At 35.2% G+C, this 23,696-nt stretch overlaps 1 protein-coding gene across 1 annotated transcript in view; it reads left to right on the top strand.

Moving 5' to 3' along the window:
- Positions 1-23,696, top strand: part of LOC109046298 (neural cell adhesion molecule 1-like) — a 60,681-nt gene that overhangs the window by 9,108 nt on the left and 27,877 nt on the right. Inside the window, exons 6-12 of the mRNA XM_042740049.1 lie at positions 577-694; positions 2,545-2,705; positions 3,781-3,923; positions 4,097-4,120; positions 16,423-16,452; positions 20,867-21,017; positions 23,058-23,245. Coding sequence (XP_042595983.1) covers positions 577-694; positions 2,545-2,705; positions 3,781-3,923; positions 4,097-4,120; positions 16,423-16,452; positions 20,867-21,017; positions 23,058-23,245 — 815 coding nt within the window. The remainder of the gene's footprint in view (positions 1-576; positions 695-2,544; positions 2,706-3,780; positions 3,924-4,096; positions 4,121-16,422; positions 16,453-20,866; positions 21,018-23,057; positions 23,246-23,696) is intronic.

Genomic DNA, 23,696 nt, shown 5'->3' with positions numbered 1-23,696 from the left:
CATTTATGAAAGAGTAAAGATGTATTTTGAATAGCTTTATATAATACACGTTATCGAAAGTGTGCACATTGAGGCTTGAGGCAACATTTGTACCACAATGGAGTCAAAAGTATTTGGTAGTTGTACATTACATACTTTTACTTTCTTTTTTCCCCTTATTATGTATATATTTGTATTAGTATTCCAGGAGGTTCACATCCTGGCATTTTTAATTTCTGTAAAGTGCTTATTTCTTGTTCTGCAATGGTTGTTCCCTGAAGGCAGCAAGTGTATTTACAACTTGTTTTCTGATTAAATGTTAGATTATATTTTATTAAAATTGATTTGGCTATGCATGTGTGCAATATTATTTAAAAAAAAAAAAAAAAAAAAAGGTATTTTATGGAAAAACATATTTTTTTTTTCCATAATGGTACAATGTTGCCTTTAGGCAAAAGCTGTTTCAAAAAATATATTAATTATATTTAATTATTCTATTTTAAGTAGAGTAAACAGTGATATGTGGCTAAGAGGGTTAAGATATAGAAGTTTTATTTGGCTCCGCATATCAAACCTGCAATTTTCTTTTCTGTTCAGTCCTGCCCACTATACGAATCCGTCAAGCGGAAACGAACGGCACCGCTGACATGGGCTTCTCAACCCTGCTGGCCTGTGATGCTGACGGATTTCCCGAGCCGATGGTGACCTGGGCACGGTAAGCCCTTTTTTTCCCCACAAGATCACCTCAAGAGAAAATAAGCACTACTGAAACACTGGTTTTGCTGCACATCCTCTTGTGTATCTTGGATTAGGAATTCAAAGCAAGACGAAAAGGCCTCTGAATAAATTAAGAACTTTTGTGGATGACATGGTATAGAAAAACACACCATTAGTACTTTTAAAGTGTGAGTTTCTCCTCAGCCATCACCGTGTTCTCAGCGGGGGTGTGTACTCTCTCTGCTTGTGGAGGAGAGCGTGTGAGGCACGAATCCCTCGGGATGATACAACACACCTCAAGGATCTTTTGTTCGGGCGTGAAGGGGGGATGGGTGAAGGAGGTGTTTATTTGTCTCAAAATAACTGAGGTCCTCTTCTCTGACAAGGGTTATGGTATATTTATTACCTGTTTGACCTTAAATGAAGAGATCACCACTGTGGTCAAGAATCCAATGAATTCAAGAGTGTCTGCACAAAGACCACTAATAGAGGGGCAAATAGAAGTAGTGGTTGGCTAACAGTGTTTCCGATTTTCTTTATATGTTTTTTTTTTATTCTCAGTAAAATCTCAGTTGGTGAATATTGAACATAGGGGTGCATGGAAAATGTGTTGCTTAAAAATATTTTAAAAATAATATTTTGATCCAGGATCTAAAAGGAAATTGTAATCTACTGGTTTGCAAACTTGTGGATATAATAGAAAAGGAAGAAGAGAAGGAGGAAGAAGAATAAAGAAATAATAACAAAATAATAATTATTATTATTAGTAGTAGTAGTAGTATAAAAATATTGATTTCAATATTGATGATTTTTATTAAAGTTTCTTATTAAACTAAATATATTATACAAAGTATTGTCATATTTTTAGTTCTTTATATTAATAATTTAGTCTTTATAAATTTGGTATAATTACTTCATTCATTAATTTAATACATGATTATTACTAATATCCAATACAACCATTTAATATTTATCATCATTCAATACATTTTTTATTTATCATTTTTATTGTAGTTTTTTGTTAAACTATATTTATTATACACAGTGTCATTTATTGCTTTATTTTTTATTTTATTGATATTTTTAGTCTTTAGAAATTCGGTATATAGAAATTTGGTTAAACTTAATATATTTTACATAGTATCTTTTATTTCTTTATATTTTACGTCTCTCTCTCTAAACTTACAGAGCCCCGCACATGGCATGCAGGAAAAAAATAGTAGGCTAAATCGTGCGCACGATTTACTAATTCGTTCCCTCAATGTACTAAAACGTGCACATGATTACTATTGCATTCATTCACTCGATTTATAAATTGTGCGCACGATTTACTAATTCGTTCCCTCGATTTGCTAAATCGTGTGCTCGATTTAGCAAATCGAGGGAACGCAATAGTAAATCGAGGGAACGCAATAGTAATCGTGTGCACGTTTTAGTACATTGAGGGAACGAATTAGTAAATCGTGCGCACAATTTATTTATTTTTTCTTGCATGTCATGTGCGGGGCTCCGTACTAAACTAGATATACTATTATATATATAAACTAGATATACTATTATACACATTATTATATTTTTCTTTCTTTTATTAGTCTTAATGTATGTAAGTCTTAAATAAAAGTATGCATAGCATAAATTTGAAAGGGTGTCATCATATTTAGAAGTCTGTAGCATCAAAAAGTTTGAAAACCCCTGCTATAATCATCACTTTTCATGATTAGTTAATCGCTTATTTTTCCACTGAATTTTGCGTGCCTAACAGAACAAGCTCTTTGAAGAGAAAATGTTAAGATTAGTCTTTCCCATTGCTGTATTGTTTCAATATGTTAGCACATTCTTTCCTCTCAGGAACAACGTTCCACTGGAGAGCGGTGATAAATACAGCTTCAATGAAGACGGCTCTGAGATGACAATACTAGATGTGACAAAGCTGGACGAGGGAGATTACACATGCATTGCTAAGAACAAAGCTGGGGAGAGCGAACAAGAACTTAGCCTTAAAGTCTTTGGTAAGAATTCATGAGAGATGAAGTCTCACAGGAGTCTAGAGATTTGACAGCACTCTGTTGAAGTTGATATTGAAGATTCAGCAATGAAGAAAAAAAAATCTATTCAGTTTTATTCTGCAGAGAACAAAGTGTAGTTGCGTGAACACATTGTTTAATGCCTTAAAGAAATAGTCCACTTGACTCACTGTTTTCGTCTCTGTGAAATGTTTCACCTGAGAAAATCTTAGAATTTCTATCAAATCCTAAATACTGGACATTTTAAATGAAATAAAACAAAAAAGAGAGATATTTATCCAAGTGTTAACGTTGTTTTTTTTTCATAGTTTTTTCATACAGTGATAGTGAATTCCAATGGATGCTGGCAATCTCTAAAAATGATGAGAAAGCACCATAAAAGTAGTTGATATTACCATATTCCAAGTATATAATAGAAATAGACTAGTGCTGTCAAATGATTAATCACATCCAAAATAAAAGTTTTGTTGACATAATATATTTGTGTGTACTGTGTATATTTATTATGTATATATATAAATACAAACACATGTATGTATGTATATATATATATATATATATATATATATATATATATAGTGTATATATATATATATATATATATATATATATTAAATAAATTATGTTTATATATTCAATATATTTATATATAATATAAAATATAAGAATATAAATATATAAATGTAAATGCATGTCAATATTTTCAAAATGGACACTGTATGTGTGGGTATTTATATATACATAATAAATATACACAGTACACACACATATATTATGTAAACAAAAACTTTTATTTTGGATGCAATTAATCGTGATTAATCGTTTGACAGCACTAAAATAGACTAAAATAAGCTTCCCTCAAATCTCATTCACACTTCCGTAAGTCCAAAAATTGGCAAAATCATTTGTAAAAGGCATCAAAACTTGTCTTTACAGGCCATATTTAAATTATCATCCTGCAAAACATCTACTTTTGTGTTCTACAAAATGGGTTTAGAACGTAAACAGTGACAGAATGTCATTTTGGAGTGATCTAACTTTATAATATCTGTCCTCTCAGTGCAACCCAAAATCACATATCTAGAAAGCCAGACTACCACAGAAATGGACGAACAGGTGACGTTAACGTGCGAGGCCACTGGAGACCCCACACCCACCATCACGTGGAGCTTCGGCACCAGGGTCTTCACCGAGGGAGAGCAGGTAACACCAAATGCACAGGCACAGGCGCTCCTCACTGGAGAGAAGTGGGAGCGGGAGCTAGAAGAGTAGCATGTTGATCATGGTCTTAGAGACAGGCAGCAGCTAGTTCAATGATGGAGTCGTGGTGCACCTGCCTCTGGCTGTTTCATGCATACGATTCTTTTTGTCTGCAGGAGCACCAAAAGAGGATTTATCAGGTATGAGATCAGAAGGTCAGGTATAGTAATGGGCCACTTAGATCTGTTTCTATATTCCCGTTTATTCCCGAAAATGGCTCTGATGTTGTCTGCATACTCGAGACGTTTGCTAATCGACCCTCTAGTGTTTCGATTTCCTGAAGTTCTTCAAGTCTTGATACTATCTGCAGTTGTTGATATGTGAAAAAGACTTGCATGGCGCTGAAATTGCAATACTATTGCAACAGTTCCTGACAGGAAAAGTGATGATGGATGAGCTCTAAAAATTGCTTTACATTTGCTCTGTTCCACAACCTAGTGAGCTGCCTAGAGAGGCTGCTTTGCGAAGCACCATAGGCACTAAGGCTGCTCCAAACGCTGGCTAAATGAATTATGCTGCCACCTTACATACCTGTTTTAACCTGATTCTATGGCAGAACCACATTTACTCTTTGTAGTGAAGGCAAAACCAGAATGTACTGCAATTAGCTCAGTGGAAAATAAATCTAAGGTGGTGAATTAAAGAGAATGTGATATATATATATGTATATATGTATGTAGGTATTTATGTACATTTGTGCATGTACTATGACCTATACTTTCATTAATATTTTGAATTTTAAGCTTTTGTTTTTATATTTTTCTGTTTTCATTTTAATGTTGGTTTATTTTTAGTTTATATTTTTAGTTTATGAAAATTGCCAATGAAGCAGGCATGGTGTTAAAACACAAACCAACCAACTAATATCAATTAACACATTTTTTTTTCAATTAAGGATAATAACCCTGTTTATGTGTTTCATATGGTTAAGCAGCCCACATGGTTTTAAAACAGAGCTTTTGTGCTTTTGTCATTTATCCTTGAGGTATATAAAAAATAAAGGATTTCTAGTTTGAAGCCTCAAAACTAAGCTCAATTTCGCTTGTGTCGAGTCACTGTCATCACAGGATTCCTGAAGGAGCATGTTTTATATAAGCTCTTTGTTGGAGTGCTTTGTCATTTCCTGTTTGTCGGCTTGTCCAGTCTTGCTCATCTCATGTGGGTGTTGGGTTGTGATGATTGCCAACATATCTTCACTGGTCTGTGTTGATTACCATGTATTTCTTCATGGTTACAAAAATAATTAGCAGGTCACTTTGGCTGTTTAACATTTTATTTGTCATCATCAGATATGACCAGCTGTCTCTGTTGATTGTCTTTCTGGCAAAATGAAATAAAATAAAATTTATCAGTGCCTTCAACAATTCAACAAAATGTACTTGCTCTGCATAAAATTGTTAGTTCATTGTTATTTTGTAAATCAGGAAAATATAAATCAATAAACAAATAGCTATCAGGTTTGTACAAGCACACAGTGATAAACTACTATATATACCACAACATATTATATTATTTTCAAAATTTCTGTCTCTCTTTATTGTCTTTCAGTTAACATGAAATAAAAACTGATCATATTTACTTTTTTAAAACAAGTTAATGGTTTTATTTTGCATGCTACATTAGAACACGTTATTCCAGAGGGGCAAAGATGAATATAATCAAATCACAGCTATCATGCTTTATGTGTGTTTATATGCAAACAGTGATGTACTACAAGTCGAAATAAATAATATTTAATTTGTTTTCTTGTTGCATAATATATATAGTATTTCTCAGAAATGCATGAAAGTCCATTACTGCCACAGAATATAAAATAAAAAGGTAATTAGAACTTATTTTTTTTAGCAATTCAGAAAAATTGTGAGATATAAATGTCAAATGTAAATGATCAGAAAAACTCGAAAATTCAAATTTGCGAGATATAATTGCTAGATATAAACTCCGAAAAGTTAGGTATGTTTTACCGCTGGGATGCTGGTTTACGCTGGTCCTTTGCTGGTCCATCATAAACCAGCAAAGGGCCAGCGTAAACCAGCAAAGGGCCAGCAAAAGGGCCAGCATAAACCAGCAAAAGTCAAACCAACAAAGGACCAGCTCAAACTAACAAAGGGCCAGCTCAAACCAGCAAAGGACCAGCATAAACCAGCAAAGGACCAGCTTAAACCAGCAAAGGGCCAGCTCAAACCAACAAAGGGCCAGCTCAAACCAGCAAAGGGCCAGCTCAAACCAACAAAGGACCAGCTCAAGCTAACAAAGGACCAGCTCAAACCAACAAAGGGCCAGCTCAAACCAACAAAGGGCCAGCTCAAACCAGCAAAGGGCAAGCTCAAGCCAACAAAGGACCAGCTCAAGCTAACAAAGGGCCAGCTCAAACCAGCAAAGGGCCAGCTCAAACCAACAAAGGACCAGCTCAAACCAACAAAAAGGGCCAGCTCAAACCAGCAAAGGGCCAGCTCAAACCAGCAAAGGGCCAGCTCAAACCAACAAAGGGCCAGCTCAAACCAGCAAAGGGCCAGCTCAAACCAACAAAGGGCCAGCTCAAACTAACAAAGGGCCAGCTCAAACCAACAAAGGGCCAGCTCAAACCAGCAAAGGACCAGCATAAACCAGCAAAGGACCAGCATAAACCAGCAAAGGGCCAGCTCAAACCAGCAAAGGGCCAGCTCAAACCAGCAAAGGGCCAGCTCAAACCAGCAAAGGGCCAGCTCAAACCAGCAAAGGACCAGCTTAAACCAGCAAAGGGCCAGCTCAAACCAACAAAGGGCCAGCTCAAACCAGCAAAGGGCCAGCTCAAACCAACAAAGGACCAGCTCAAGCTAACAAAGGACCAGCTCAAACCAACAAAGGGCCAGCTCAAACCAACAAAGGGCCAGCTCAAACCAGCAAAGGGCCAGCTCAAGCCAACAAAGGACCAGCTCAAGCCAACAAAGGGCCAGCTCAAACCAGCAAAGGGCCAGCTCAAACCAGCAAAGGGCCAGCTCAAACCAACAAAGGGCCAGCTCAAACCAACAAAGGGCCAGCTCAAACCAGCAAAGGGCCAGCTCAAACCAGCAAAGGGCCAGCTCAAACCAACAAAGGGCCAGCTCAAACCAGCAAAGGGCCAGCTCAAACCAACAAAGGGCCAGCTCAAACCAGCAAAGGGCCAGCTCAAACCAGCAAAGGACCAGCTCAAACCAGCAAAGGGCCAGCTCAAACCAGCAAAGGGCCAGCTCAAACCAACAAAGGGCCAGCTCAAACCAACAAAGGGCCAGCTCAAACCAACAAAGGACCAGCTCAAACCAACAAAGGACCAGCTCAAACCAGCAAAGGGCCAGCTCAAACCAACAAAGGACCAGCATAAACCAGCACCCCAGCATCAAAACATACCTATCCAGCATATGCTGTTTTTTTCAGCAGGGAGGCTCAGGAAAATAGGAATTGTGAGATATACACAGCATACTGAGGGGAAGAAGTCGGAATTGTGAGATATAAACTCAGAAAACTGAGGGAAAAACATCTTTCAAGTTTAAGTCCACTGAAGTTGATCTGCTCTCCTGTCTGTACAATAATTATCACTATTTTTGCATTATTGTTTAGGTTTGGGGGTAGGTATAGACATTAATAAAACACAACCTAATAGATAGAAAATGTAATTTATTGTTCGTTTCTGGCCGCAGCTGTCCTACAAGATGGCGGATTCTGCGTTATGATTGGTCAGTTGCCTGTCAAGCAAGCTCTTTGCAAACGGTCAATTGTGAGATATAAACTCAGACTTTTTCTCACAATGCTGATTTTACTTCTTGTAAGTCTGGTCTTTGTTTCTGCTGCAGAATAAAAAACAATTTTTTATCTCATAGTTATGACATTTTCCCCTCACAGTTGCTAGTTTTTATCTCACAATTGCAAGTCGCAATTACCCTTTTTTTAACCTTACCTGTGGCAGAAAACAAGCTTTCACTGAAATGTCACATTACTGAAGTTAAATGCAAATGTCATTTCACGCTGACTGTATGCAGTTTGGTAAAGACAATCAACAGTTAGTGTTTCCAATAGTCACTTGTGAAAAGCAAATTGCCTTAACGCTGCTAATTATTTTTGAATGTGTCACTTTGCTATTCCAACACTGCTATACAGAACATCACATGCTTGTAGTGGGATTTTTTTAATTTCTTGGTCGCACAACCTTTTATTTTTTTTTCACAAGAATATTTTACTGGGTGCTTCAGATGAGAAATGCCTTTTTAATAACTCAGTGTCATGGCTACAATTTCTTTTGCTCGAGGATGTGGGAAGAGTTTATTGAAAATGTTTACTAGAGCTTTAGATCTTCTTACTCTGCGTGATGCATGTTTCTACCTTCTCCGTTCCCTCTTTTACATAGCTGTGTGTCATGTATTACACCTGCGTTCATATGTGCATGGAAATCCTTCAGTGTCTCGAGTTTCCTTTTGTATGAAAATGAATGTTTTCTCCCTCAGAAAGACCCAGCTCGTATCTTATCTTCTGATTGTAATAGTTGGGTCAATAAAAAATGAGTTGAGGACTGTCATATATTGCAGTCTCTGAACCACTTACCAAGGTGCCAGACAAATGAGCGGGTCATAAAAATGGCAGGGTAGGAGCGCCGCAGGGTGATAAAGAATTGGCCACGGACCACATCTTATCACAATCCGGTTGAAAGACGAGGAGAATTCAACCTCTGAACAAGGGCCAATACATCAGCCACTTTTTCTCTTGTCTGTTCTCAGTAGCGCCTTCATTTCTGGGTCTCCTTTGAGAATTCTGTTGAGTACATTAAAGAGATAGCAAACCAAAAATTAAACTTAAACTTAACTGTCAACATATACTCATCTTTGTGTTTATATGAATTTATTTTGGGGTAAAATTCAATTCAGTTCATTAGACTGTTCAAGCTGCGCTCAGTAAAAATAATATTTATTTAAATGTAATCCTTATTTATTTATTTATTTATTTATTTGTTCAAATAATTAGAAAAGTTACTTGAGCATTGAATTGGGCCCTAAGATTTCTGCTATGCATAAAACACAGACACATGTATAACTATATATATATAATATATATATAATATATATATATATATATATATATATATATATGTATATATATATATCTATATATATATATGTATGTATATGTATATATATATATATATATATATATGTATATATATATATATATCTGTATATATATATATATATGTATATATATATATATATGATTTAATGTATTGATAGTACTACTACAAAACATTATTTTTAAGGAATATTTACCAGAATTTATTTACCAGAAAAATGTAAATACACAACACTGTATTTCTGCAAAATAAATAAATAAAATGATAATAAACTATTTTTAATGAAATCAATTAATTAGAAATGATTTTTATTAAAATTTTATGAAACCATTAAAATGGAATCCAGAAAATTCTGAATATGGTAAAAACAAAAAACATTTAATTTTTGATACATTTTTGTTAAATTATGTAAGTTTTATGATTTCAATTAATTAGACATTTTTTTTTATTAACTTGAGTGTAGAAAAACTAAAAAGGAAAAAACTGAATTTGGAAAAAAATAAATAAAAAGGAATTTCATAGGGCCCAAATTGAATTAGTATATTAAAATAAATTACATTTTAAAGTATATTTAAATAGAAACGGTTATTTTAATTGTAACATTTGCCAGTATTACAGTTTTCCCTGTGTTTTTGATCAAATAAATGCAGCCTTGGTGAGTGTAATAGACTTCTTGGACACAACAACTTGATAAAACCTGAATTCCACAGCAGAATAAATAAAGTTATATGGATTTGGAATGACATGAGCAAAAAATCAGAATAACTTATTATTCTAAAAGGGGCTGAACTTGCCCTTTGACATAAATGTAGTAGTATTAAAATAAATACAGAGTATGATAAAATTGCACAGTACAAGAGTATGAATAGCTTGAGATGGTTGTAAGTTGAGGGAGTGTTTAATTCCTAAACCCCACTGACACACTCCAGAGAGAGCAGGGCATGTGTAGGGCAGCTCTTGTTTTCAGACACAATGCTCTTTCAGATGAATGCCCTATGCTAGTGCTGTCATTGATAGCTTTGTCCATTCGTGCCAGTGACCCCACAGCCAGTGAAAAGCCACATTTTCCCTGAGCTTGGTAAACAGCGTTTCCTGGCAAACTGTAGCTGATCTGATGAAACAGAGATATGGACACTGTCCATCTCTTGGTAGTTCCAGTGGAGCGTAAGATTTTCACAGCAACCGTGTTGGTGTTTCTTAATTCCGCAAGAGGGAATAGATTAGAGCAATCTTTCAGGTTAAATACAACTTTTGTGTTCTCATCAGTGTCTGTGGCATGCTGTTAATTATTACATTTCTGATGTAAGATTTTGAAAACTATAAGAAATCATTTTAAAGGGTATGAGAGATCAATTCTGCTTTGGTCTGTCGAGATTAAAGTATTTATTGTACTATGAAAATACTACTTTTATTGAAACCAAGCTGCGGAAATTACTTGTTCTGAAATCTTCAGGTGTCTGCATCACATCAACGACACTGAAATTTAGTCTGTCCAGTTATGGTATTGTAATAAGAAAGAAGAATAGATGCTATTATTCCCTTACTAACAACAAAACGCTAATTATAAAAGTAAAATCAGCAGCAGAACTTGTGCTGTGTCTGGCTGTGTAGCAGCTGCTGCTCTGCATGTCCTCCCAAACAAATTAAGTGAACGGTGTGGAGTGGAAGCTGAGTTCCAAGATTTAGTTTGAAGCGTTTTTGTTTTTTCAGAGCAGCAGTGGTTTCACTCATCTAAAAAAAAACCCTCCAAGTATAAAAGGCATAATGGGTTAGCAGCCAAAAATTCCATTTCGGTAAGAAATTGCTGCATATTTATGCTGTTAATGATCTGTTATGTCCACAGTTATCCCACACAAAACATATAATTTAAAAAAATATATATATAATTTGATCAATTCTTGTCACTCCATTTTACTTACCTACAACTACGTTCAAATACTTTTATTCAGTAAAGACACATTAACTCCTGTAGTGAACTGATGCGTTTTTGTAAGAAAAATATCCATATTTAAAACTTTATAAACAGTTTTCTTTAGCTTGCGCTAACTGTCATACATGCTGTTCTGGGCGGATGACATAGCACGTAAGTGTAGCGCATGCGCCAGTGAAAATATGCTAGTCTCACGAGAACCAACTTTTGTTTACAGGAGCAAAGGAAGCAAAGTTTACTTACTTTAGCAAATGAAAACCAGTCCTTTTGGCTTATATCAAAATCCTCATTTTGTACTTCTAATTTGTGACCAGTGTTTTGTTTAGCTCTCTTCTCTGCGCTTCCGCGTTCATCACATCTGATGGGCGCATGTACTACGCATACGTCCTACGCCATCTACCTAGAACAGCTTGCACGTATGACAGTTAGCGCAAGCTAGAGAAAACTGTTTATAACGTTTTAAATATGGATATTTTTCTTACAAAAACACATCAATTTGCTACAGGAGGCCTTTATCCATCCCCCGGAGCCATGTGAGGCACTTTTTATTATGGATGTATGCACTTTCTTGGACTTCTTTTGGACTGTTGAACAAAAACACCCACCCACTGTCATTATAACGCTTGGAAAAACAGGACATTTTTTAATATAACTCTGACTGGATTCGTCTGAAAGAAGAAAGTATACACCTAGAATGCCTTGGGGATGACTAAATCATGGGATAATTTTCATTTCTGGGTGAACTAACCCTTTAAGTGAAACGGTAGGTTTGTGCAATAAACTGAATGTTACATTATTACCTGTAGTCCACTGCCTCAGGCAAACGGTTATTGAGCATGATGACGTATGCCTTGTAAATCATGCGTGAACTGATGCCATTTACATTTGTCCTCTCTATGTGTTCTAAAAAAATCAGTGATGTCAGTTCACTTGTGATTCACTGTGCGTTTCTTCAAACTATTCTTATAGCTAAGAAATGAGCAACAAATCAGCATATTAGGATGATTTCTTAAGGATCATGTGACACTGAAGACTGGAGTAATGATGCTGAAAATTCAGATTTACATAACAGGAATAAGTTACATTTTAAAATATATTAAAATAGAAAACAGTTATTTTAAATTGTAATAATATCCGCAATATTATTGTTTTTAAAAAATCTTACCATATTTTTGAACAGTAATTCTCCCACATGAACCCAAACAAACAACTAAATTTTATTTAAACATGATTCCTATTAATTTGACTCTGATTTAATTTTTTATTTTTTTTTTTGGACAGCATTATGGTAATTTATAAGTGTTGTGCCTCTAAAAAACCTATACTAACATAGTGAATCACAGTGAAAAAAAAAATTATAATAATAATAATAATAAAAAAAAAAGAATGCTATGACCCCATTAAGAAAGTAATGCATTTTTACAAAGGCACTTTCATGCCTTTATCCCATGTGTGCTCCAGCCTCCCTCACTGCGCTGCACATAACTTTTCTACATGTAGTTTAGCATTTTATAATTAACACCAATAATTCACTCCTCAGTAACTCTTGTTTGAATAAGCTGCCAAGTCCTAGATGTGCTGTATGCATATGGATTTGTTCTCCGGTCATATTGTAATCATCCCAGATTCATTGTGTGCATTTGAGAGATCAGAGCAGGCTTGAGGCGTTGGGCACCTGATCTAATCAGAATAATCATCATGTAATAATGTCAACAATAACCTGAACATTTTATTTACATAAGCAGCTTGTTCATTTTGTTCTGGTACTTTATCAGGCTTGAACATATAATTCAAGCATTTGTCATTAGCCTAAGGCTTCAGTTTATACTAAGATATTAACTTTAATTAGTAGCAATTAGACGGCGTTGCAGAATAAAAGGCATTGATCATAACTGTTTATCCCGTGCGAGTCTCTGGGGAGGTAGTTAGCCAAATGAAAGCTGCAAGACTAGCAGACTCAGCCTGCTGTCATCATAACAACCCTGCAAGGGTTTCGCTTTTTTCTGATGCTCTTGCAAAATGACTCGCGCTGTTCAACACTTGGCTTTTTTGTTGTTGCAAGCACAGTACAGAGACACATTGTTGTGCTCAAGTGCACTAACACAGAGCGCAGACCATTTTAGACACTGTCCGATTAGCACCTGTTGCTCTCCGTGTGTTTTGTCTGGTGATAATCTCAATGTGTTGTAGCATGTCAAGCGGTTTCCTGTCCATTGCATCGTGTTGCTAAGCATGTGCACGCTCAGCCTCCATGTGAAGTGCCGTGAGTCCACAGAGAACTTCAGCTGCTTTCATATGGAAAGTGATTGCATGAAGTGTTTATCTGTGTAGTCTGAGTTTCTCTGTGTCACTGTGTACAAAAGCTAAAGGGTAGTAATATGTTCACTTTAGGCACTAATATGTACCATTTAGAGATAAATAAGTCACAAGTTGTACCTTTTAGCTTTTGTATCATAGAGTACCTCTTCAGTGACAGTTTTGTACTTTTTTTTTTTTCTGAGAGTTCAGAAATGTAGTGGGCCTGTTCTCTGTGAAGGAAGTCATTACTTACAGCGTTTTAATTTATTTTTTAATGTTGTTATTAATAACACTGAAGTTTTTTTAAGAACTCATTCTTTTTAAGATAATGCACTGCAAAAATAATTTTTCAATCAGTTTTTTATCTTGTTTTCCAGAAACAAAATAAACTTTCTTGAGAAGCAAAATTATTGATAAGTCTTACTAATTACTAACAATTTGTCAAAGGGTTAATAAAAATTAGAGGTCGACCGATAGTGGATTTTACAGATACCTATAACTAGGTTACTGATAACTAGTGGCAAAGCGTCTGGGTATGCAGGATATGCAGGTGCATATGGGCCCGGGTAGTTTGGAGGCCCGCCAAGCTGGGGGGGGGACTTTTAATTGAAACGAGGGAACGAATAGAGCCCTGCATGAGCCCGGCCCTTGTCCAACAACTTATGAGAATTCTCGACCAGAGTCCGAATGGATCCCGTGTCTTTTTTCTCTCTCTCTCTTCCCCATTACACAGCTATTAAAATAGTTCAGTTTTGGTTTTTAATGGCAAAGTGGTAATATGTCTTTTTGTTTCTAATTAAGAAAATATGTTTGGAACATTTTCTGTTTGTTAAATTCACGTTTTTGTTTTTTAAAGGAATGACCAAGCGGCAGTGGCAGACAGTGAGTTGAGCATTATGTTTGATCAATATAGCCTTCTCAAACCAACACTACTTACCTAAAATAAACAGGCATAAGACACTTCATGCATTTCACAGTATTCATTTATACATTTAGCCTAGATAAATGAGTACTGCTAGATGCATATCCAATCAGAGAGTGGAAGCTAAAGCGCGCTCTGCAGGACATGGTGGCGCCAGTGCGATCACTTGCACTTTTTTTTTTTAATAACAGTGGAAACTTAAAAATACAAAATTTTTGCTCATAAAGGTAAGAGTATACATCATTCAGAGCTGCAAAGGGTCTACTTGTATTTGTGTGCACTCACAATATCAACAAAACCTTGTGATTTTGTCAAATAAGGAAAACAAACAGGATGCGCTTTCTGTCCTCTTGGTCTTGAGCAGGAGCGCTTTACTGACATGATAAATATATCTATAGAATGCTTTAAATGACTATTTTAAAACAAAATAATTCCAAACGAAAGCTCTTTCATTGTGTAATCTGTAAAGATCCATTTCTCTCTAAAGGCACATCCAATGAGGCGATGGCGAGTCAGGTTCGTCAAGTTAATTTTTGCACCATTAACTTAGAAAACACTAGTTTATTAAATAAATAAATCACATATCCCCTCAATATTTTTTACTTTTTTTGGATTGTTTTTTATTTATTTATTTTTAGTTTTTTGGGCCGCTGTGCCAAAATTTTGTTTGCATTCAGTAGCCTATATGCCAGCATTTTTGTGCCATTTACTTAAATAAATACGATTAACGTCATAATATTTTAAGAATAAAGTAAAAATTACGATAATAAAATCATGTTATATTGCGTGAAGTTAGTGTGAAAATTCCACCTATAGCCCTACTCCTCCAAGAAAAAAAGTCTGTGGCATCCATCATTCTTTTGACTTTTTTAAAACTCAGATTGATCGATTCATGAGATATTTGTTTGTATTAAATTGTTCAGATTTTTTTCAACATGCATTCAAATATTCATAATTATTTTATGCTGAAAATATTAAAGTGAGATAATTCGCCTCAGCTTGAACTGAGGCGAATTATCTCACTACAAATTAAAGAGTGTAAAATGACGTTTCTTGTTTGTATTTTATCATAAAATTCACAGAAGGCTGAGATTTTGTAGTAAGAAAGCACAAAGGTGCGATTATTGGGTGACTTGCGTGCTAAAAATAATGAATGGACTTGAAAACTTTAAACATCATTTCCAAGCATTAGCATATACCGTAAATAACACAGCTTGTGAATAGTCACGATTCACGTAACGTTATTTACTTCCAAAAAAATCAACAATAGGGCCTAAGTTAAGTTAACAGAGTTGGAGCCCATAAAATTGGGGGGCCCCGTACAAATTTTTTGCAAATGGGCCCGGGGCTGACTTGCTACGCAACTTCCGATAACCGATTAATCAACCTTATTTTACTAAAATAAAATTCTTGTCAAAAAAAGATGCCAAGTGTGAACACACCCTTATACATTACCTTATACGGTAGGAAAGAAATATAATCGCTGATTGTAAGGTTTAAGTAAAATGTGCATATGTATTTGTCTAGATGCCTGGTTTCAGTTCCACACCCCAAATGGCATCAGCAGAGAGTGTGAATGTGTAAAAGAGGAAGTACATAAAGTACATATGTTTGAGAGAAAAAAAGGACTTTAGTTCCAGCAATTGACTGTCAGTACCGATTAATCGGCATAACTTATTAATCATTGACCTCTACTAAAAGGACATTTTCCTTAAAGATTAATTGTCTGAAAAAAAAAAAAAAAAGACTTATCTTGAACAGTTTTGCTTTTCAAGTAAATTCTGATTATTTTTATTGTTTTATTATTATTATTATTAAATGTTTTTTTTTTTTTGCCCTGTGGTTTTTAATATATATATATTTGATTTTTATATGAATTTTTACATTCATCACTTTTGTTCTATTATTTTATGAGCTTTAAAAGGTGTATTTGTAAGCAGAATTTAATTAACCAGAATAATTAGCCTATTCAGATCTGTTTAACTGAGTGAGTAATGCTAAAAGAAAAAAGAAAAACAACAGAACATATCATCTGCTTCATAGTATTATATTTTTGTTTATTTTTTTGCAATCACTTTGTAATATTTCATTTTTAGCCCATATGCTTATTCATTAGACAAATGTATTTAATGTGCAATGCTTTTATTCTCAATAACTGAGGACGCCTTCTAAAGGACTGCTTTGCCTCTTTATGTTGTTTTGTCTGTGTTCTTTGCAGGCCTCTTGGACTCGCCCTGAACAGCACAAGGTAGAGATTCTGTATCCATGTCTCCATAAACTTTATTATTAAGATAAACTCCATAAACCTCTTTCCCATCAGATCAGATCTCTGAAATCTCATCAGATCCGTCAACTGAATTACAATGAAAGCTTTATATTTCATCTGAGAGTGGAATGTAGTTGTAGTTTTCACCTTCTATTCAGTGCATGGCCTCTTTTCCATTCTGTATCTAATCAAGTCATTACGACATCATTTTGTTTCATTATGACATCATAAGACTGCATTCTTGAAGGATTCATATTTTGAAAAAAAAAAAAACTTTATTATGTCCTTTCTTGTTAGTGTTATTGCAATGTGATGATCTTTTCTTTTTAAGCAATTAATTTTGCACAAAATGCTTTTGTTGTTGTTCATGCCGAGATGTTTCGTTGAGACCTTTCCCACCCTGACAAAAATAGACATTTGAGGAAACCACCTCCATCCAAGCTTTGCAGAAGACTGTTGTGCATTATTAAAAAGACCTTTCTGCTGAAAACTATGGCTCTAAAACTTTAATGATATGGCGTTCTCACATTGCAAATGAATAAATAGAGCCTTATCTAAGAAGAATGGGAGATAAAGTCTGTTGAATGTGCTGATTGAAATGTATAGCTGTTTGTCATAGTGATTCAGTGTTACGGACCGCGGTCTGACCCCAATACCACATAGTAACCAGATTCCAGTGACGAGAGCACGTCCCATGGCACAAGGGGTCACGGTCTGGCCATTTGAACACAGCAGACAGGGAAAACTGTGGGAAAGAGGGCCGGAAATGGGCTGGACGGGGCTCAGTGCTCCCATTAGGAGGTTATTCAATTAGCCCAGTCAGCTCTGCTGGGTGGTTTTTGGATGAAAAGGCTCAGCATTATGTAAGAGTGACTCAGTCCTGGGACAACACCGGCATAATTATTGTCTCTGAAACGATGCTTCTGCTGAATTCATTCATAGCGAAGTTTGTGCAAGGGGCAGCGGCTGACCAGAAATATAGAGACAGGAGTTTTTTTCAGTTCCAAGTGGAGTGGGGAATACTAATGTTGTGTTTGATGAAGTCTTCGAAACTTCAATGCATTTCCTGTCCTCATTACTGTCCTGTCTAAAATTTGTGTGTGTGTGAAAGAGAAAGGGAGTTCATTCCATCCATTCTAAGATCTGTTCAGCCCAAGTATTCAGTGTAATGCACTGCAAATAGTCTTTGTCTCTAATGAACGATATTTAAATAGCTGTTACAAATCACTTCGTTTTTTTTTTTTCTTTTTATACATTTTTGTATCACTATGCGCTAGATCTGGACACTCTTTGCTGATCTGTCTTACTGCTTTTTAGTACAATATGTTCGCAACTAGGGATTATTTTTCCTAACCGACAACCGACACTCGTTAACCGATTATTAACTGTTTACCAACAAGATTCTTTTAAATTAGAAATTAATTAAATTAGAAAGGATAAGTGTCTGTGACCCATTAAAAATACTAACATTTGTTTCCCGGGGATTCATTTTACATGCCAAAAAGCAGCAAACAGAACATGAGGATTCACATGGTCTTCATATCACATTACGCACTGCAAAACATAATAAAGCTAGGGTATATATATATATATATATATATATATATATATATATATATATATATATATATATATATATAATCTGTGTGTATACAGTATACAGTATATATATGTATATATATATGTGTATATATATGTATGTATAAAATAGGCCTATACGAGAAATATATTTTTACTTCAATAATAAATTAAGAAAATGAACAAAAAATGCAGTTTCAGTTCATTTTTGTGCTGCGCGAAAGGAAACCAGATGGCAGAAAGCGGCATCCTATTTTTCTTTATGCTTATTTTACGCACAAAGTTTTGTTTTTATTGTGAATGTACACAAATAAAGGCAAACTGTTTACAATTCCGATTATCTTTATGACTAAAAGAGTAGTTGCTTCCACTGTTTATGACTGAAAGGAGTAGTTGCTTACACTGTTAGAAAGAAAAAATTCAAGTGATTGCGCTGGCGCCACATGCGCGCACAGTTAAGCTTTGTTACCTTGACAATACAGCCTGTTCATTATCATAATGAAATAATCAGTCAAACATATGAAAAAAAAAACACACTGCTCAGTTTAAATATGTAGTAAAATCTGTGCCTTTAAGTGTTATCACCATACCGCCGTAATGTTATGCAAAACAAATTGTTTTACGTGGATATTGGAACGCGAGTGAAGTACATAATAAATAATAATTTGGCATTCAAATACATTGCGAATACGGAAACATTTTATTTTGTGTTGAATGAGAGACCCAACGTTGGTTTCAGTTTCGTTTTAGCCTAAGTTAATTTGTTTTGGCTTGTCGTTTATAGGTTGCTATAACTTTTTAAAGGCCTATTTTTAATTCTTGTTCTTTTCTAAATAGTGTTAATTGAAAGGATTTTTTTGTGGAATGAGGGGAACTAAAATAGCCCAGCAATGTTTACGGTTTATTATAATGTTTGTAAATGTTTCTCATCGGCATTAGGCCTATTTCTGAATGAAATAATAAAATGCGACTTATTATAAATGACTTGTGTTTTTTTTTCTCTCTAAAAAACAATTTTTTATACGTGGAGCATATTTTAACCATGCAGCAAACCTTTTTAAATATTTTGATAAATTACTGAAAATAAATAAATAAATTACTTTTAAAACTGTTTAACTGAAAATTCTTAGCAGTCGGTTAACGGTTAACCATTTAAAATGAACATCCCTAATCGCAGCGCTATAGACCAGTGGTGATAAAGTCATTATTTTGGACTAAACGCAACTTTATATATCATAAATATATATTATATGAATACAAATTAATAGTCAGCAGTGTTGAAGAGTTACTTATAGTGTAGCATTACAATATTCCGTTACTCCATTAAAAAGTAACTAATTGCATTGCTTAGTTACTTTTTATGGAAAGTAATGCATTACGTTACTTTTGCGTTACTTTTTGTTACCTGGGCTGGGCTTGCTTATTTGGTTTTTAATAACAAAAAACCTAAAAGTTGGCAACTGTAAAGGCCATTTCAAACCACACTCTCAATTTGTATATTTTAAAAAAAAAACAGTAATGCATTACTTTAAATCATAATGAAGTACAACATAGTTATTTTAAATTGTAATAAAATTTCACAATAGTACTGTTTTTCCCATTTTTTTTTTTTTTTTTAACCAAATGCAGCCTTGGTGTCTTTCAAAAGCATTAGAAAAAACCCAAACTTTTGAACACTAGTATGTATATATATAATCCATGTTTTGTGTTGCATTCCAGTAACATTTATAAACATCCTTACATTTTTCAAATCTTAAATTTATGTATAAAGCAAAATAATGTTCTTTTGTTTCGTTTTCTCGAATCAACCCGTGGGTCGGTTAAGACTCCTCCACAAGCTGCATCCTCCCTGCAGGACGTGTGTTTGACACCCCTGCTATATGCGAATTGCACAGTCACTGAGTAGACGTTGGTTATAGATGCCACTCATCTTCATAAGAACCACAAGGTTAAGTGGAACAGCAAGCTAAAAGAAAATGCAAGCGTGGCATGTTAAGATCTATGCTTGTCTTTAAAATGAGCACTTGGACATTGTAAAATGGTCCAAGCCAGCTGAGATCATGTGACGTAGCTTTTGATGAAGTAACAGTGGTGTAGAAATGGCTTCCCCTACCTTATGGTCTGCATTATTGATGTTCCCCCTCACATCTTCGCTTCAAAGACTCAGCATGTAAAAGACTCTTATTTATATCTGCTGTTCAGCAAACCACTTTTTTTTTTTACTGGGTTTGCTTCTCTGATACAGCCTGTTTCGTTCCTCACATACTTAAAAATGATGAATTTTGCAAAAGGCCATTTTCTCGGAAAGAAGATAACTTTTTTCTTTTTTTTTCATTGAAGTGGAGTTATTTGCAAACTATGTAATACATTTAGGAAGATAATGGCAAACCTGTTTATTAATTTTAAGAACTAGTTAACCCACAATTAACATTCTGTCATCATTTATTCATCTTGATGTGTTTTCCAAAATCTAGAGTTGCTCTTGACCACAAAATGAAAACATATTGTGACAAGAAGCTCCAAAAAGGATAAAAATAAAGTATCAAAGCACTATAAAAGTAGCAAAAAATAGTTCATATGTCTTTTGTGTTATATTTAAAGTCTATTGAAGCTGTACAACCACTTTTATGCTGCTTCTTTTGGAATTTTGACAGCCCGTGGTGCTAGAAGAAAAGAAAGCGTTATGCGTTTAAAACAACATGAGGGTGAGCAACCGATGACAGAATATTCATCAGTGGGAAGCTATTGTTTTAATGGCTGAAGGAAGTGAAAAGCATGATTTTTTCAGTTAATTTTTTCCCCTTGTCTCTGTCTTCAGGGTCCTGATGGTGATGTGTTGGTCCGCAGTGATGCCCGTGTGTCTTCTCTCACCCTGAAGTACGCTCAGTACACCGACGCCGGCGAGTATCTCTGCACTGCCCGCAATGCCATCGGAGAGATGGCGCAGCCCGTGTATCTGGAAGTGCGCTGTGAGTCTATAGTATCTGTAGCCTCATTAGCTTTTATCAGTCACACATACTGTTGGATACACATTGATATGCCTCAGAGGCATATGTTTAATTCACAGCAGCACTGCTGCTCGGCTGCAGTCCAAAGAGCATATGGCAACTCAGTAGAGAATGCTAGTTAATGTATCAAAACTACAGCCACCCCCTCGACATTACCACCCCCTTCCCCCACCACAGGACACCAATAATATGAAAAAGCCTCCCAATGGATTTCAATCACACTGTGTCCTAACCAAGTGCAGCGTGACAAAGTTTTTGTGTCCACATTGAGTGCAAAAATGCTGCATGAATCAGTAATATCAAGGAATGTAATTTTTTTTTATTATTATTAATTTGTTTATTGTCATTTAGTTATTGATTGATGAATTATTGTCAAGGTTAATACCACAAAAAACACATGTGGAATTATACATTAAATTAATATTAGGGTGCAGTTATATTAAAACCTTCGCAAAAAAAAAAAAATTCATGTTATGACCAGTAACTGACAGTAATAACTAATAGCTGATATTAATTTTACTAATAATTATAATAAAAAAGTACCTCACACACCTGAATAAGTTGTATCAGTCATAGCTGCGTAGGGTGAAATTTCAATATAAACTAGAAAAATATAGTTCCCACACATTACTTAAATATTTAATGGGCAACATTTCAGTTAACCAACATTTCTCCCCCTTATAATAAATTATTATTATTAGTTTTAAAGATTAACTTTAAGTGTTAAATGGCGGCAAACGTATTCAAAAAGTAAGAACAGAAGAAATAAGCATGCACAATTAATTATCCAATACTGGATGATATATATTGTATCCAATATGGAGTATAATACTGATAATAAAAAATAAAAAACACTTTTGCTTAAGAAATGTTAATATATGTGTTTTTCTAATACATTTTCAATACACTTTATTTAGTATACAATATTTATCTGTTTATTTATTTTATTTAATAATATGTAGAAAATCATCCTCCATTAAAATTTCATTTTAAAGGTGAAATTGATTCATTAACAGTAGACAAGCTTGGCTCAAGGCTGGTTAGGAAAATAGTAGTTAAGATTTGCACGGAAGAGACCAAATTTATTGTTTGTTGTTTTGTTGCATCATGCCTGGTTAGAACAATAAATGCCATATTTGATGAATGAAAATGAGGCAGTTAATGCCAGAAGTTTGGTCTCTTCATTGCATAAATGCCTTGCGTATTTATACTAGTGAACAAACTCCTAATCTTGTTTATGTTTGTCTCAAATGAAATATCAAGTAGCATTTAATCTAAGCACTAAATTCTGCTAACAAAGACAAAGTTCAGACCAAAAAATGCACCAATTTACTTTTGTTTCTATAATTCTTATATTGCTGTACCATCAAAAATGGAGCACTCTCTTCCCTCAGTGTTTTAATTGCAATCGATAGCAAGCATAGCATTACCGCCCATTTTTGCTCTCATTGTGCTCCCTCCACTGCGCCTGTTTGTATTTGTTTTCACATTAGCACCGACGTATGCTGTGAAAATACCAGCCTCCCTCTTCGCATGTTTAGTGCATTTGTACCAGTCGTGTATTGTTGTGATGGGACTAGTGACATCTGAAGCTCTGATGAATGTGAGAACAGTATCTCAGCGGGCCTGGAGCTATTCGCACACAGTCTGTGAGGGAACGTGGTCGCTTACATCACATGAGGATCGTGCCTGAAGTCTCCCCCCAGCATGCTATTCAGGGACGCTGCTCGGAGGAGGGGCCTTTTGAAGCCAGTGAAACGTGATTGGCTTTTATGCATGTGTTCAACATCACACAGCGCTGTGTTTTCAGCACTCTATGTTTAAGCCCTGAACATTTTGATCTTTAACCAGCTTATACTCAGAATAAAGGTATCAGCGGTAATGAGAGGGGAGGCTTTTTTTTCCCTTAGCGGATGTAGATGGCTTTTAGGTAGATGAAGGGTCAGCACTAGCAGCAGGTTTGTTTATTTTCATCTCTATATGCTTTGCCTTTCATCACAGACGCCCCGAAAATCCTGGGCTCAGTAACGGTGTACACGTGGGAGGGCAACCCGGCCAACATCAGCTGTGAAGTTCTGGCTCACCCCAGCGATGTGTCTATTACGTGGCAGCGAGACGGCTTCCAGCTGCCTAATGCTAACACCTCCAATATCAAGATCTACAACACGCCTTCCGCCAGCTACCTGGAGGTACGGCCCACGCAGACGCCTTCCTGAGAACATAAACATTCACATAAACCCAGATGGATAAATCTTATGAAACTGGACAAAGAATATGTGCTACTTCACCTCTAAATCAAGAGAAAGAAGTGTGTTTTTTATATATTTTATATTACATGATACATCAATCCATACATTATCCAAACCCCAGATTCTTAATACATTCAGTAGGTCCAACCAATATAATGCTTCTTTCTCTTACAGAATAAACCCAAATACTATTTGCTCATGCTAGCTCGTTTTTGAAGGTAGAAAAACAATCACACATTTCATGTGAAAGAATTTGATGTATACGAGAACAATTTGTTCACTTGAAAGATTTGTTCCAAAACGGCAACAATCCAAATGGATTTGAAAACAAGCTTCATTTTCTGTATTATACACATTTTACCTACCTTATTTATTTTGAATTTGAAGTGAA

This window comes from Cyprinus carpio, chromosome B15 (assembly GCF_018340385.1).
Source record: "Cyprinus carpio isolate SPL01 chromosome B15, ASM1834038v1, whole genome shotgun sequence".
NCBI classification, from domain to species: Eukaryota; Metazoa; Chordata; class Actinopteri; order Cypriniformes; family Cyprinidae; genus Cyprinus; species Cyprinus carpio.
Note: the sequence above shows the minus strand (reverse complement) of the source record. Positions and strands in the feature narration are given on the sequence as shown.